General features: G+C 41.5%; 1 protein-coding gene across 2 annotated transcripts in view; it reads right to left on the bottom strand.

Moving 5' to 3' along the window:
* The window catches only part of MTUS2 (microtubule associated scaffold protein 2), a 711,801-nt gene that overhangs the window by 28,627 nt on the left and 670,255 nt on the right, over nucleotides 1–12,919 (bottom strand). For both annotated transcript variants that reach the window (XM_003413957.4, XM_064275290.1), the window contains one exon: nucleotides 11,009–11,223. In XM_003413957.4, coding sequence (XP_003414005.2) covers nucleotides 11,009–11,223 — 215 coding nt within the window. The remainder of the gene's footprint in view (nucleotides 1–11,008; nucleotides 11,224–12,919) is intronic.

Here is a 12,919-nt window from a genome sequence, read left to right on the forward strand (position 1 = left end):
AATCTGCTCCCATAAAGATTACAGCCTAGGAAGCCCTATGGGGAAGTTCTACTGTGTCACATGGGTCATATGAGTTGAAAAAGCCTTGATGGCACCCAACAAAAACAAATTAAATGTAACTCATCCTCAAGTGGAAAATCCAGGGGCTTCTTTTCTTTAATTCCCTTCCAGAACACATCTCAGCATGTGATTCTATACTGGTGTAGTCTTAGCAAGGCGTCTGGACCCAGGGACCAGTGCTCCACGCTAGCGGTGGCCTCCACTCCGTGGTTTCCCCAGACAGCACCACCAGTGAGCATGCCCCCTACTCTCTATACCTCCTGTCCTTGCTCTTCCCTTCTTGGTATCTTCTCAACTGCCCCAGAGCTTTGGGCCAGAAGTCTTTTGGTAAATATGGGTATAAACATACTCTCTGCAAAAAATTGGGTATGAATAACTCAGGGACACAAGGGCACATAAAAAGCTATCTTTGCGCCAGGTTTGAGAAGTATAACAGAAAAAACCAAAACATTTGTCATCAAGTTGACTCCAACCCATGATGACCACATATGTGTAGAACTGTGCTTCATAGGGTTTTCAACGGCTGATTTTTGCGAAGAAGATTGCCAGGCCTTTCTTCTGAGGTACCTCTGGGTGGATACAAAGCTGCAACCTTTCAGTTAGCAGCCTAGCAGGTTAACTGTTTGCATCACCCAGAGACTCCTGTGATGTACATTGACCGTGAAAGAAGTGACTGTAGACAGCAGCAGAAATGTTTTCTTACAGGAGAAACTCTCAGACAGCGGGAGCGGGGATGGGAAGATGAAAGCATCTCAGTCCCTAATCTCGACAGCAGTGGGTAACTGTAGCTGTACCCTATTCAGTTTACCAGTCTCTAAGCCTAAACCACCTCGAGCACCTAGTGTTGTCTGGTTTTCGCAGACCTCTCAGAAAGACAAAAGACTAACCTGAGAAGCTGACTAGAACAAAGTCTGTAAATTATACAGCTATGTAACACGAGAGGTTTTTATTACAACAGCCATACTTACCGTTCCTCTGCACTGCCTCCTCGGGCCCTTACAATTCACAAGCCTCTGGGAGGCACTGCAGTCTGAGATATCCACCTGGATGATAACTAAGGGCCACTCGGCACTAATCTAAGAGTCTTCAGTAACCTAGGCATATAATACACAGAAGGAGCGCTGGCGGCACAATGGTTAAGTACTCGGCTGCTGAACGAAATGTCGATGGTTCAAACCCACTCAGCAAAGGAGAGAAGACCTGGCAACCTGCTCCTGTAAAGATTACAGCCTAGAAAACCCTACAGGGCAGTTCTACTCTGTCAAATGGTGTCACTTATGACTCAGAATCGACTTGACAGTACCCAACAACAACTACAAAATACAGAGGCTGTGTACAATAATAAGGCAATTAGAAGGTGAGGATTAATGCATTGCAGATTTGGAACTCTGAAAGAAGCGAAAAGATAGGAGTAGAACTAGTTCACATGTAAGCACAGTTGGTTGACTGTCTTATTTGGCTGGACTCATGTCACGGCTAATAGCTGTAAGGGACGGGGCAGCTGGCCATGAGGCGGGGATAACCAGCTCCTACCCAGCTTTCATACTGACATGCTACCTGGGAATTGTTGTTGTTAGCTGCCGTTGAGTTGGCCCCAACTCATGGCGACCCCGTGTGCAGGGGAACGAAACACTACCTGGCTCCATCCCCGTGACTGGTTGCAGATTGGACTGTTGTGATTCACAGAGTTCTCATTGACTGATTTCTGGAAGTAGATTTCCAGGCATGTCTTCCTAGTCAGTCTTAGTCTGGAGGCTCTGCTGAAACTTGTTCAGCATCATAGCAACCTGCAAACCTCCACTGTCAGATGGTGGCTGTGCAAGAGGTACACTGGCTGGGAATCAAACCTGAGTCTTTCACATGGTAGGTGAGAATTTTACCACTGAACCACCAGTGCCCCCCACCTGAGAATAAAACCAAAAACCAAACCTGTTGCCGTCTAGTTGATTCTGATTCATAGCAACCCTACAGGACAGAGGAGAATTTCCCCATAGGGTTTTCAGGGAGCACCTGGTGGATTTGAACTGCTGATCTTTTGGTTAGCAGCCATAGCTCTTAATGACTATGCCACCAGGGCTTCCAAAAACACCTTGCTGTCGAGTCGATTCCAACTCATAGCGACCCTATAGGACACAGTAGAACTGCTCCAGAGAGCTTCCAAGGAGCACCTGGTGGATTTGAACTGCTGACATTTTGGTTAGCAGCCGTAGCACTTAACCACTATACCACCAGGGTTTCCTACCTTGGAATAATCTCTAGCTATTTCATGAACGATTTTCTGTCTCTAGTAAGACCACTGGCCTAAAAGCTGACTGGAGGCATTCATTCTTTCATTCAACAAATAAATATTGAAGGCTTACTCTTTAGAGGCATGGTTCTAGATACCAAAAATATAGCAGTAAACCCAGCAGACAATTATAATTTAGCAGTTGAGAGTGTAGACTCTTGAGCCAGCATGGGTTCAATCCTGGCTTTACCCTGATTAGCTCTATACATTGTGGCAAGTTATTTAACCTCTGGATCTTGGTCTTCTCATCTGTAAGATGATGATAATAATGGTACCCACCTCATAGGGTTATTGTGAGGATTAAGTGAGTTAGTACATATAAAGCCCTTAGAGCAGTGCTTGGTGCATAACAAGTGCTAGATATGTATTTGCTCATTATTATCTCTACCCTTATGGAAAGGAGCCCTGGTGGTGCAATGGTTAAGTGCTCTGCTGCTAACTGAAAGGCTGGAGATTCAAACTCACTAGCTCCTGTGGAAGAAAGACCTGTTGATCTGCTCCCGTAAAGATTACAGCCTAGGAAACCTATGGGGCAGTTGAACTCTGGGGTCGCTATGAGTTAAAATCAACTTGATAGCACCCAACAACAACCTTCATGGAACACAGACAATAAATAAGATATAAAAGTGGAAGCAGGGCCCAGATGGGGGAGTAGTCAGATGCTTCCTGTGGTTCCTCTTACAACAAAGACCTGAAAAAAACAACTGAATCAATTATATATGACAATCTAGGAGCCCTAAGTATCAAAGTTAAAGTTGAGGAGTCAGACTGGGCAGCAGGGGGAGGAAGAGACAGTTCAGAAGCAGCTCGGATGTGCCAGAGCTGAACTGCCGGTGGCCTAGAGGCTGTATTGGCTGGAGCACGTGGCCTAATATCATGAAAGATGAGAAGATATCTATCTAAGAAGCCCATCGAACCCCCACACAGGGTAAATTCCAAAAGAAAGTCACCAAGACATATTATAATCAAACTTGTCAAAACCAAAGATAAAGGCAGAATCTTAAGAACAGCTAGGGATAAATGAAAAGTCGCCTACAAAGCACAGTCAATAAGACTGAGCTCTGGCTACTCAGCAGAAACTATGCATGCAAGGGGGCAATGGGCTGACATATATAAAGCCTTGAAGGAAAAAAATTGCCAGCCAAGAATTATATACTCAGCAAAACTGTCTCTCAAATATGATGGCAAAATTAGGGCATTTCCAGATAAACAGAAGTTTAGGAAATTTATTAAAACCAAACCAAAATTACAAAAAATACTAAAAGGAGTCCTCCAGTTAGAAAATCAATAACATCAGATAACAACCCAAGACTAGAACACAGGACAGAACAACCAGATATCATCCCAGCCAAGGAAGTCACAAAAATAAATCAAACCTAAAATACTGAAAATAGGGAAACAAAGATGTCAGTATGTAAAAGATGACAACACTAAAAGAAAAAAGAGGCACTAAGTAATGTAGTCATAGAATTTTCACATGGAGAGGAAGTTAAGGTGATATAAAGAAATAAAAGATTGGTTTAAACTTATAAAAATAGAGGTGAATATTAAGGTAACCACAAAGGAAACTAACAATCCTACACAGCAAAATAAAAAAGAAGAAAAACATAAAGACTCAGCAAATACAAAATCAACAACAGTGAAAAAGATGAAAAGAAAATATATGAAGAAAAATGACTCGGCATAGAAAATTAAGTGGAACAAACTTCAACAACACACAAAAAAATACATCAAAATGGCAGCACTAAACTCATACCTGTCGATAATTACACTGAATGTAAATGGACTAAATGCACCAATATAGAGAGTGGCAGAATGGATTAAAAAAACATGATCCACCTATATGCTGCCTACAAGAGACACACCTTAGAACTAAAACTAAAACTCAAAGGATGTGAAAAAATATATCAAGCAAACAACAATCAAAAACGAGCAGGAGTGGCAATATTAATCTCTGACAAAATAGACTTTAAAGCAAAATCCTTCACAAAGGATAAGGAAGGACAGTATATAATGATTAAAGGGTCAATACGCCAGGAGAACAGAACCATAATAAATATTTGTGCACCCAGTGACAGAACTCCAAGGTACATAAAACAAACTCTAACAGCATTGAAAAGAGAACTAGACAGTTCCATAATAATAGTAGGAGACTTCAACACACCACTTTCGGTGAAGGACAGAACATCCAGAAGGAAGCTCAATAAAGACACAGAAGATCTAAGTGCCACAATCAACCAACTTGATCTCACAGACATACATAGAACACTCCAATTAACAGCAGCCAAGTATACTTTCTTTTCCAATGCACATGGAACACTCCCCATAATAGACCACATATTAGGCCACAAAGCAGGCCTTAACAGAATCCAAAACACTGAAATATTACAAAGTATCTTTTCTGACCATAAAGCCAAAAAAACAGAAATCAGTAACAGAAAAACCAAGGAAAGAAAATCAAATATATGGAAACTGAACAACACCTTGCACAAAAACTACTGGGTTATAAAAAAATTAAGGACTGAATAAAGAAATTCACAGAATCAAATGAGAATGAAAACACATCCTACCAGAACCTTTGGGACACAGCAAAAGCAGCGCTCAGGGGTCAATTTATAACAATAAATGCACACATCCAAAAGGAACAAAGGGCCAAACTCAAAAGATTAACCCTATAACTCAAACAAATAGAAAGAGAGCAGCAAAAGAAGCCCACAGGCACCAGAAGAAAGGCAATAATAAAAATTAGAGCAAAATTAAATGAAACAGAGAATAGAAAAACAATTGAAAGAGTTAACAAGACCAAAACTGGTTCTTTGAAAAGATCAACAATGTCGATAAATCCTTGGCCAAACTGGCAAAAGACAAACAGGAGAGGAAGTAAATAACTAGAAAAAGAAATGAGATGGGTGATATTACAACAGACCCAACTGAAATTTAAAGAATCATAACAGAATACTAAAAAAAATTACACTCCAACAAATTTGAAAACCTAGAGGAAACGGACAAATTTCTAGAAACTTACTACCTACCTAAGCTAACACAAACAAAGGTAGAACAACTAAATAAACCTATAACAAAAGAAGAGATAATTTAAACTCCCAACAAAAAAAGCCCTGGCCCTGATGGCTTCGCTGGAGACTTCTACCAAACTTTCAGAGAAGCGTTAACACCACGGCTACTAAAGGTATTTAAAAGCAGAGAAAAGGACGGAATACTCCCAAATGCATTCTATGAAGCCAGCATAACCCTGATACCAAAATCAGATAAAGACACCACAAAAAAAAAAAAAAAAAATTACAGACCAATATCCCTCGTGAACACAGACACAAAAATCCTCAATAAAATTCTAGCCAATAGAATAAAACAACATAATTTGCCATGACCAAGTGGGATTCATACCAGATATGCAGGTATGGCTCAATGTTAGAAAAACAACAATGTAATCTATCACGTAAATAAATAAAAAAAAGATAAGAACCATGTGATCTTATCAACTGATGCAGAAAAGGCATTTGAGAAAGTCCAACACCCATTCACAATAAAAACTCTCAGCAAAATAGGCATAGAAGGGAAATTTCTCAAAGTAATAAAGGGCTGAAAGCAGGGAATATCAGAACGATGCTTATCTGTGTTATAGTTTTACTGACTACGTTAAGGCATTTGACTGTGTGGATCATAACAAATTATGGATAACGTTGCAGAGAATGAGAATTCTGGAACACTTAATTGTGCTCATGAGGAACCTGTATATAGATCAAGAAGCAGTCCTTTGAACAGAACAAGGGGATACTCTGAGTGGTTTAAAGTTAGAAAACTATGCATCAGGGTTGTATCCTTTCACCATACCTATTCCACCTGTATGCTGAGCAAATAATCTGAGAAGCTGGACTATATGAAGAATGGGGCATCGGCACTGGAGGAAGACTCATTAATAACCTGCATTATGCAGATGACACAACCTTGCTTGCTGAAAGTGAAGAGGACTTGAAGCACTTACTGATGAAGATAAAAGACTACAACCTTCAGTATGGGTTACACCTCAACATAAGGAAAACAAAACTCCTAACAACTGAACCAATAAGCAGCATGATGATAAATGGAGAAAAGACTGAAGTTGTTAAGGATTTCACTTTACCTGGATCCACAATCAACACTCATGGAAACAACAGTCAAGAAATAAAAAGATACATTGCATTGGGCAAATTGGCTGCAAAATACATCTTTAAAGTGTTGAAAAGTGAAAATGTCACCTTGAGGACTAAGGTGCACCTGACCCAAGCCATGGTGTTTTCAATTGCCTAATATGCATGCGAAAGCTGAACAATGAATGTTGAATGTACCATGGACTGCCAAAAGAAAGAACAAATCTATCCTGGAAAAAGTACAACCAGAATGCTCCTTAGAAGCAAGGGTGACAGGACTAAGTCTCACATACTTTGGACATGTTATCAGTAGGGATCAGTCCCTGGAGAAGGACATCATGCTTGGTAAGTGAAGGGTCAGTGGAAAAGAGGAAGACCCTCAATGAGATGGATTGACACAGTGGCAGCAACAATGGGCACAAGCATAGCAACAATTGTGAGGATGATGCAGGACTAGGCAGTGTTTTGCCCTGTTGTGCATAAGGTCGCTATGAGTTGGAACCAACCACAACCAGAACAACAATAATAAAGGGCATTTATACAAAGCCAACAGCCAACATCATCCTAAATGGAGAGAGTCTGAGAACAGCAACCAGAAAAGGATGCCCTTTATTACCACTCTTATTCAACACTGTGCTGGAGATCCTAGCCAGAGCAATAAGGCAAGAAAAAGAAATAAAGGGCATCCAAATTAGTAAGGAAGAAGTAAAAGTATCCCTATTTGCAGATGATTTGATCTTATACACAGAAAACCCCCAAAGAATCCACAAGAAAACTACCAGAACTAATAGAAGATTCCAGCAAAGAATCAGGATTCAAGATAAACATACAAAAATCAGTTGGATTGCTCTATACCAACAAAGAACTTTGAAGGGGAAATCACCAAATCAATACCATTTACAATAGCCCCCAAGAAGATAATACTTAGGAATAAATCTAACCAGAGAGGTAAAAGACCTATACAAAGAAAATTACAAGACACTACTGCAAGAAACCAAAAGAGACCTAAATAAGTGGAAAAACATACCTTGATCAAGGATAGGAAGACTCAACACTGTGAAAATGCCAGTTCTACCCAAAGTGATCTACAGATACAATGCATTTCCGATCCAAATTCCAATGACATTTTTTAACAAGATGGAGAAACAAACCACCAACTTCCTATGGAAAGGGAAGAAGACCAAGATAAGCAAAGCATTACTGAAGAAGAAGAACAAAGTGGGAGGCCTCACACTACCTGATTTTAGAACCTACTATACCGTCACAGTAGTCAGAACAACCTGGTACTGGTACAACAGATACATAGATCGATGGAATAGAATTGAGAATCCAGATGTAAATTCATTCACCTATGAGCAGCTGCTTTTGACCAAGGACCTAAAGTCCTTAAAAGTCTCTTTAAGAAATGGTGCTGGCATAACTGGATATCAATCTGTGAAAAAATGAAACAAGACCCATATCTCACACTATGTACAAAAACTAACTCAAATGGATCAAAGACCTGAATATAAAATCCAAAACGATAAAGATCATGAAAGAAAAAAAAAGGACAACACTAGAAGCCCTAATACAAAACATAACTAACAATGCACAAACACCAGAAGAGAAACTAGATAACTAGGAGCTTCTAAAAATCAAACACTTATACTCATCAAAAGACCTCACCAAAAGAGTAAGAAGACTGGGAAAAAAATTTTGGCTATGACATATTCGATAAGGGTCTAATCTCTAAAACCTAAAAGATACTGCAAAACCTCAACAAAAAAAAAGCAAATAACCCAGTTAAAAAATGGGCAAAGGATATGAACAGGCACTTCACCAGAGAAGACCTTCAGGTGAATGCTCCTGATCACTAGCCATTAAAAAAAAAAAGAAGTGCAAATGAAAACTACAGTGAGATACTATCTCACCCCAAGAACATTAATATAAAAACACAAAATAATAAATGTTGGAGAGGTTGTGGAGAGACTGGAACACATATATTGCTGGTGTGAGTGTAAAATGGTACAATCTCTTTGGAAATTGATTTGGCACTTTCTTAAAAAGCTAGAAACACAAGTACCGTAAGATCCAGCAATCCCACTCCTTGCAATATATCCTAGAGAAATAAGAGCTGTCACACGAACAGATAAATGCACACCCATGTTCACTGTAGCAGTGTTCGCAGTAGCAAAAATGTGGACGCAACGTAGGTGCCCATCAACCGACGAATGGATAAACAAATTATGGTATATTCACACAACGGAATACTATGCCATGATAAATAAACATCTCACAACATGGATGAATCTGGAAGGCATTATGCCGAGTGAAATCAGGCAGTGGCAAAAGGACAAATATTATATGAGACCACTATTATAAGAACTCAAGAAAAGGTTTAAATACAGAAAACATTCTTTGATGGTTACAAGGGTAGGGAGGGAGGGAGACAGTAGACAAGAATTAGCTGAGGTGAAGGGAAGGACAACACACATTACAGGGGAAATCAGTACAACTGGACTAAACCAAAAACTGAGAAGTTTCCTGAACACAGCCAAATACTTTGAGGGGTAGTATAGCAGGGGTTGGGGCCTGGGGACCATGGTTTCAGGGCCCATCTGGGTCAACTGGCATAACAAAATTTATTAAGAAAATGTTCTGCGTCACACTTTGGTGAGTGGCGTCTAGGGTCTTAAAAGCTTGCGAGTGGCCATCAATTGGTTCCAACCCACCTGGAGCAAAAGAGAATGAAGAATACCAAAGACATAAGGAAAATATTAGCCCAAGAGACATAAGGGCCACATAAAACCAGAGACTCCATCATCCTGAGACCAGAAGAACTAGATGGTGCCCGGCTGCTACCAATGAGTGCCTTGACAGGGAACACAACAGAGAGTCCCTGATGGCGCAGAGAAAAGTACAGTGCAGAACTCCTTTTCATGTAAAAAGACCAGACTTAAATGGTCTGACTGAGACTAGAGGAACCCCAGAAGACATGACCCCCAGCCTCTGTTAACTCAGAACTACAACCACTCCCGAAGCTAACTCTTCAAACAAAGATTAGACTGGACTTTAAAACATAAAATAATACACGTGAAGAGTGTGTTTCTTAATTCAAGTAGATTCAAGTAGATACACGAGACTAAATGGGAAGCTCCTGTCGGGAGGAGGGATGAGAAGTCAGAAAGGGATAGGCTGGTTGAACGGACACGGGAAACCCAGGGTGGAAAGGGAGAGTGTGCTGTCACATTATAGGGAGAGCAACTAGGGTTGCAAAACAGTATGTGTATAAATTTTTGTATGAGAAACTAACTTGAGCTGTAAATTTTTGCCTAAAGCACAATTAAAAAAGAAAAGATGTAAAAGCCAAATTTACAGAATGTTAGTGATATTACCCACCCCCCGGAAAAACAAAACAAAACAAAAAAAACAAATTGTGGAGTCAATTTTGACTCATGGCAACCCCATATGTGTCACAGTAGAACTGTGCTCCACAGGGTTTTCAGTGGCCGACTTTTCAGAAGTAGGTTGCCAGTCCTTTCTTCCAAGGCACCTCTGGGTGGACTGGAACTGCAGTTAGTACCACCTGAAGTGAGTATGTTGTGGTGGGAGGAGTTTTAGATAAAGAAAAAAAAAAGAAAAGATTCACTGTATTCACCTGGAGCAACAGAAGAAGAAGGCGAGTCAGGAAAAAGAGGAGGATATGGAATGTGTGGCTAGTTGTCTCCATGAACAACTGCCTCCTTTGCCATGAGACCAGAAGAACTGGATGGTGCCCGGCTACTATTACTAAACATTTTTGATCAAAGATTCTATAGAAGAATCCTGATCAAAAGGGGGGAAATGCAGAATAGAATTTCAGCTTCTCATAAACTCCAGATTTTCTAGAGCCATGGAGGCTGGATGAACGCCTGAAACTATTGCCCTGAGATAATCTTTAAACATTAAAGCAAAAATATCCCCTGCAATCTTTAAACCAAACAGTAGTTTAGCATAACTAGTAAAAAATGTCTACCTTGAGCATTATGCTCTTTTAAGAACTATCCATATGGGATCAGCAACAAGAAAGATTAGACAGGAACCTTAGGGGGCTGTGAGTTTATGTTAATGGAGGAGGAACAATTCAGAAATGCATGGTGAGAACAGCTGCGCCACTTGAAGAATGTAACTGATATCACTGAATTGTGTATGTAGAAACTGCTGAATTGGGGTATGATTTACTGTGTATATTCAGTATTAACAATAAAAGAAAAAAAAAGAAAGAAAGAAAGCCCTCACTGAGAAGGTGACATTGGAGAAAAGTCTTGAAGGGAGGGAGGGCAAGAGGGAGCCACGCATTGTCCAGAGGGAGAGCACTCCTGGCCCTGGCTAGGAAGAGTGTGGGAGCCCTGAGTGGCTGGAGGGGAGAAGGGAGAGGGAGAGAAGGAAGAAATGTGGGCAGAAAGTGAACTTAAAAAAAAAAAAGCTCATCAGAGGAACAGGGGCGTCGCGCTAGAGTGCACGCAGGGCTCCCTCCACCTGCGTCCCCCTGGCTGACCTGCTCCTCGTGCTGACACCTGATCCTCAGCAGCTGGCTCTCGTGCTCCTCCTGTAGGCGTGTGACTTCCGCCTCGAATTGCAGCTGCAGCCGGTCCTCCAGGGCCTGGAGCTCAGCCTGCTGCTGCCAACGCAGCCGCTGCACCTCCTCCTCGAACCGCTTCTCCAGCTCCTCCTTCTCCTTCTGTAGTCTCTCGCATCTCGCTGTGTTGACGGCTGCGGAAGAGAGCGACAGGCTTTTAAAAACACTGGTTAGGAGGCACCGAGAGGATTTAGGCTAAGCCACGCTAACATCCACGGTTAGATCATCAAGGTTAACCTAGTAGACAGGCGAGGTTGCCTCGCCTTCGTTGAGCTCTGCACTTCGTAAAGTGCTTTCTCTTCTGTCTCATTGCCGCTGCTGTTGTTGCTAACTGCTCTTGACTCGGCCTCCGACTCATGGCAACCCCATGTACAAAAGAACAAAACGCTGCCTGGTTCTGTGCCATCCCCATGACCACTGTGATTCAGAGGGTTTTCACTGGCTGATTTTCAGACGTGGATCACCAGGCCTTTCTTCCTAGTCCGTCTTACTCTGGAAGTTCTGCTGGAACCCATTCAGCATCATAGCAACACGTAGCCTCCACTAACAGACAAGTGGTGGTTATGTATGAGGTGTACCGGCCGGGAATCGAACCTGACTCTCGCGTGTGGAATGCGTACTCACAGCAAACACTTGAGCGTGAGAAGATCTGAACCTCCTAGATTTCAAGTGACTTGCCCAAGGTCATTCAGTTGCTTGGAGAAAGACTGGGAATGTGAATTTGGGCTTTCTGACTCTAAGCTCAGCATTCCTTCTGTGAGAGCAAAGTTGCTCAGGGGGTCCATGGGCCACAGGCATCAAAAACGGGGCATTTGTTAAAAATTCAGACTCCCAGGCCCACCCTAGGTGAATCATTGAATCACAGCCCCTGAGGCGGGAGCCCTGGATCTGAAAAGAATTTTTTTCTTATAATGTTTTATTGTGTTTTCGGTAAAGGTTTACATAGCAGTTTAGGTTCTCATTCAAAAATTTCCACACAAATTGTTCAGTGACATTGGTCACATTCCTCGCAACGTGAGAACATTCTCTACCTGGTTGTTCCATTTCCATTAATCTAGTTTCCCTGCCCCCTTACACTCTCATCTTTGTTTTAAAGTAATTACTGACCATTTGGTCTCATAAGTGATTTTTTAAAGGAGCACAATACTTACAGGTGATACTCATTATTTTGCGAGCCAATCTGTTATTAGCTAAAAGGTGACTTCAGGGGCTAGTTTCAGTTCAAGGTTTAAAGAGTATCTCAGGGCGACAGCCTTGGAGAGTCCTCCAGTCTCAACTGGTCCAATCAGTCTAGTTTTTTTTTTTTAAGAATTTGAGATTTTGTTCCACATTTTTCTCCCATTGGATCAAGATCCACCTACTTTGGCCCTGAGGGTCTGAAATTTCAACAAGGTGTGTGGGTGACTCTTAACGCACACCAAGGTTGAGAACGATGCACTCAGTGGCAGCTGGAGACAGGAATGAGGAGCCCTATTTGGGAGGCCATTCTCTCCTGGCTAAGAAGCCAGGCAGGGACCAGAGCAGAGAAGGCACGAGGTGCCCTTTCAGCAGACCCAAGGCTTTTCTAGAACGTTCTCAAGGGGATCGCTCTTTCTCACCAGTTTCTCTGGCGAGCTCCTGGCTAATGGCTAGTCACTTTACTCTTAGTAACATGTACTATCTACAGTGATACCGTGTGTCATTTGCTGATGTTATCATTCTCAGGTGTTCAAAGATCAGATCTATAAAGATAACAAAAAGCAATAATAATGGAAAAACAAAAGGAGAGGTATTCGACTTATGTCGGAGCCAACTTTTAATGAAGTTGCTGAAACAGAACCCCACTGTAGT

Source organism: Loxodonta africana, chromosome 23 (genome assembly GCF_030014295.1).
Source record: "Loxodonta africana isolate mLoxAfr1 chromosome 23, mLoxAfr1.hap2, whole genome shotgun sequence".
NCBI classification, from domain to species: domain Eukaryota; kingdom Metazoa; phylum Chordata; class Mammalia; order Proboscidea; family Elephantidae; genus Loxodonta; species Loxodonta africana.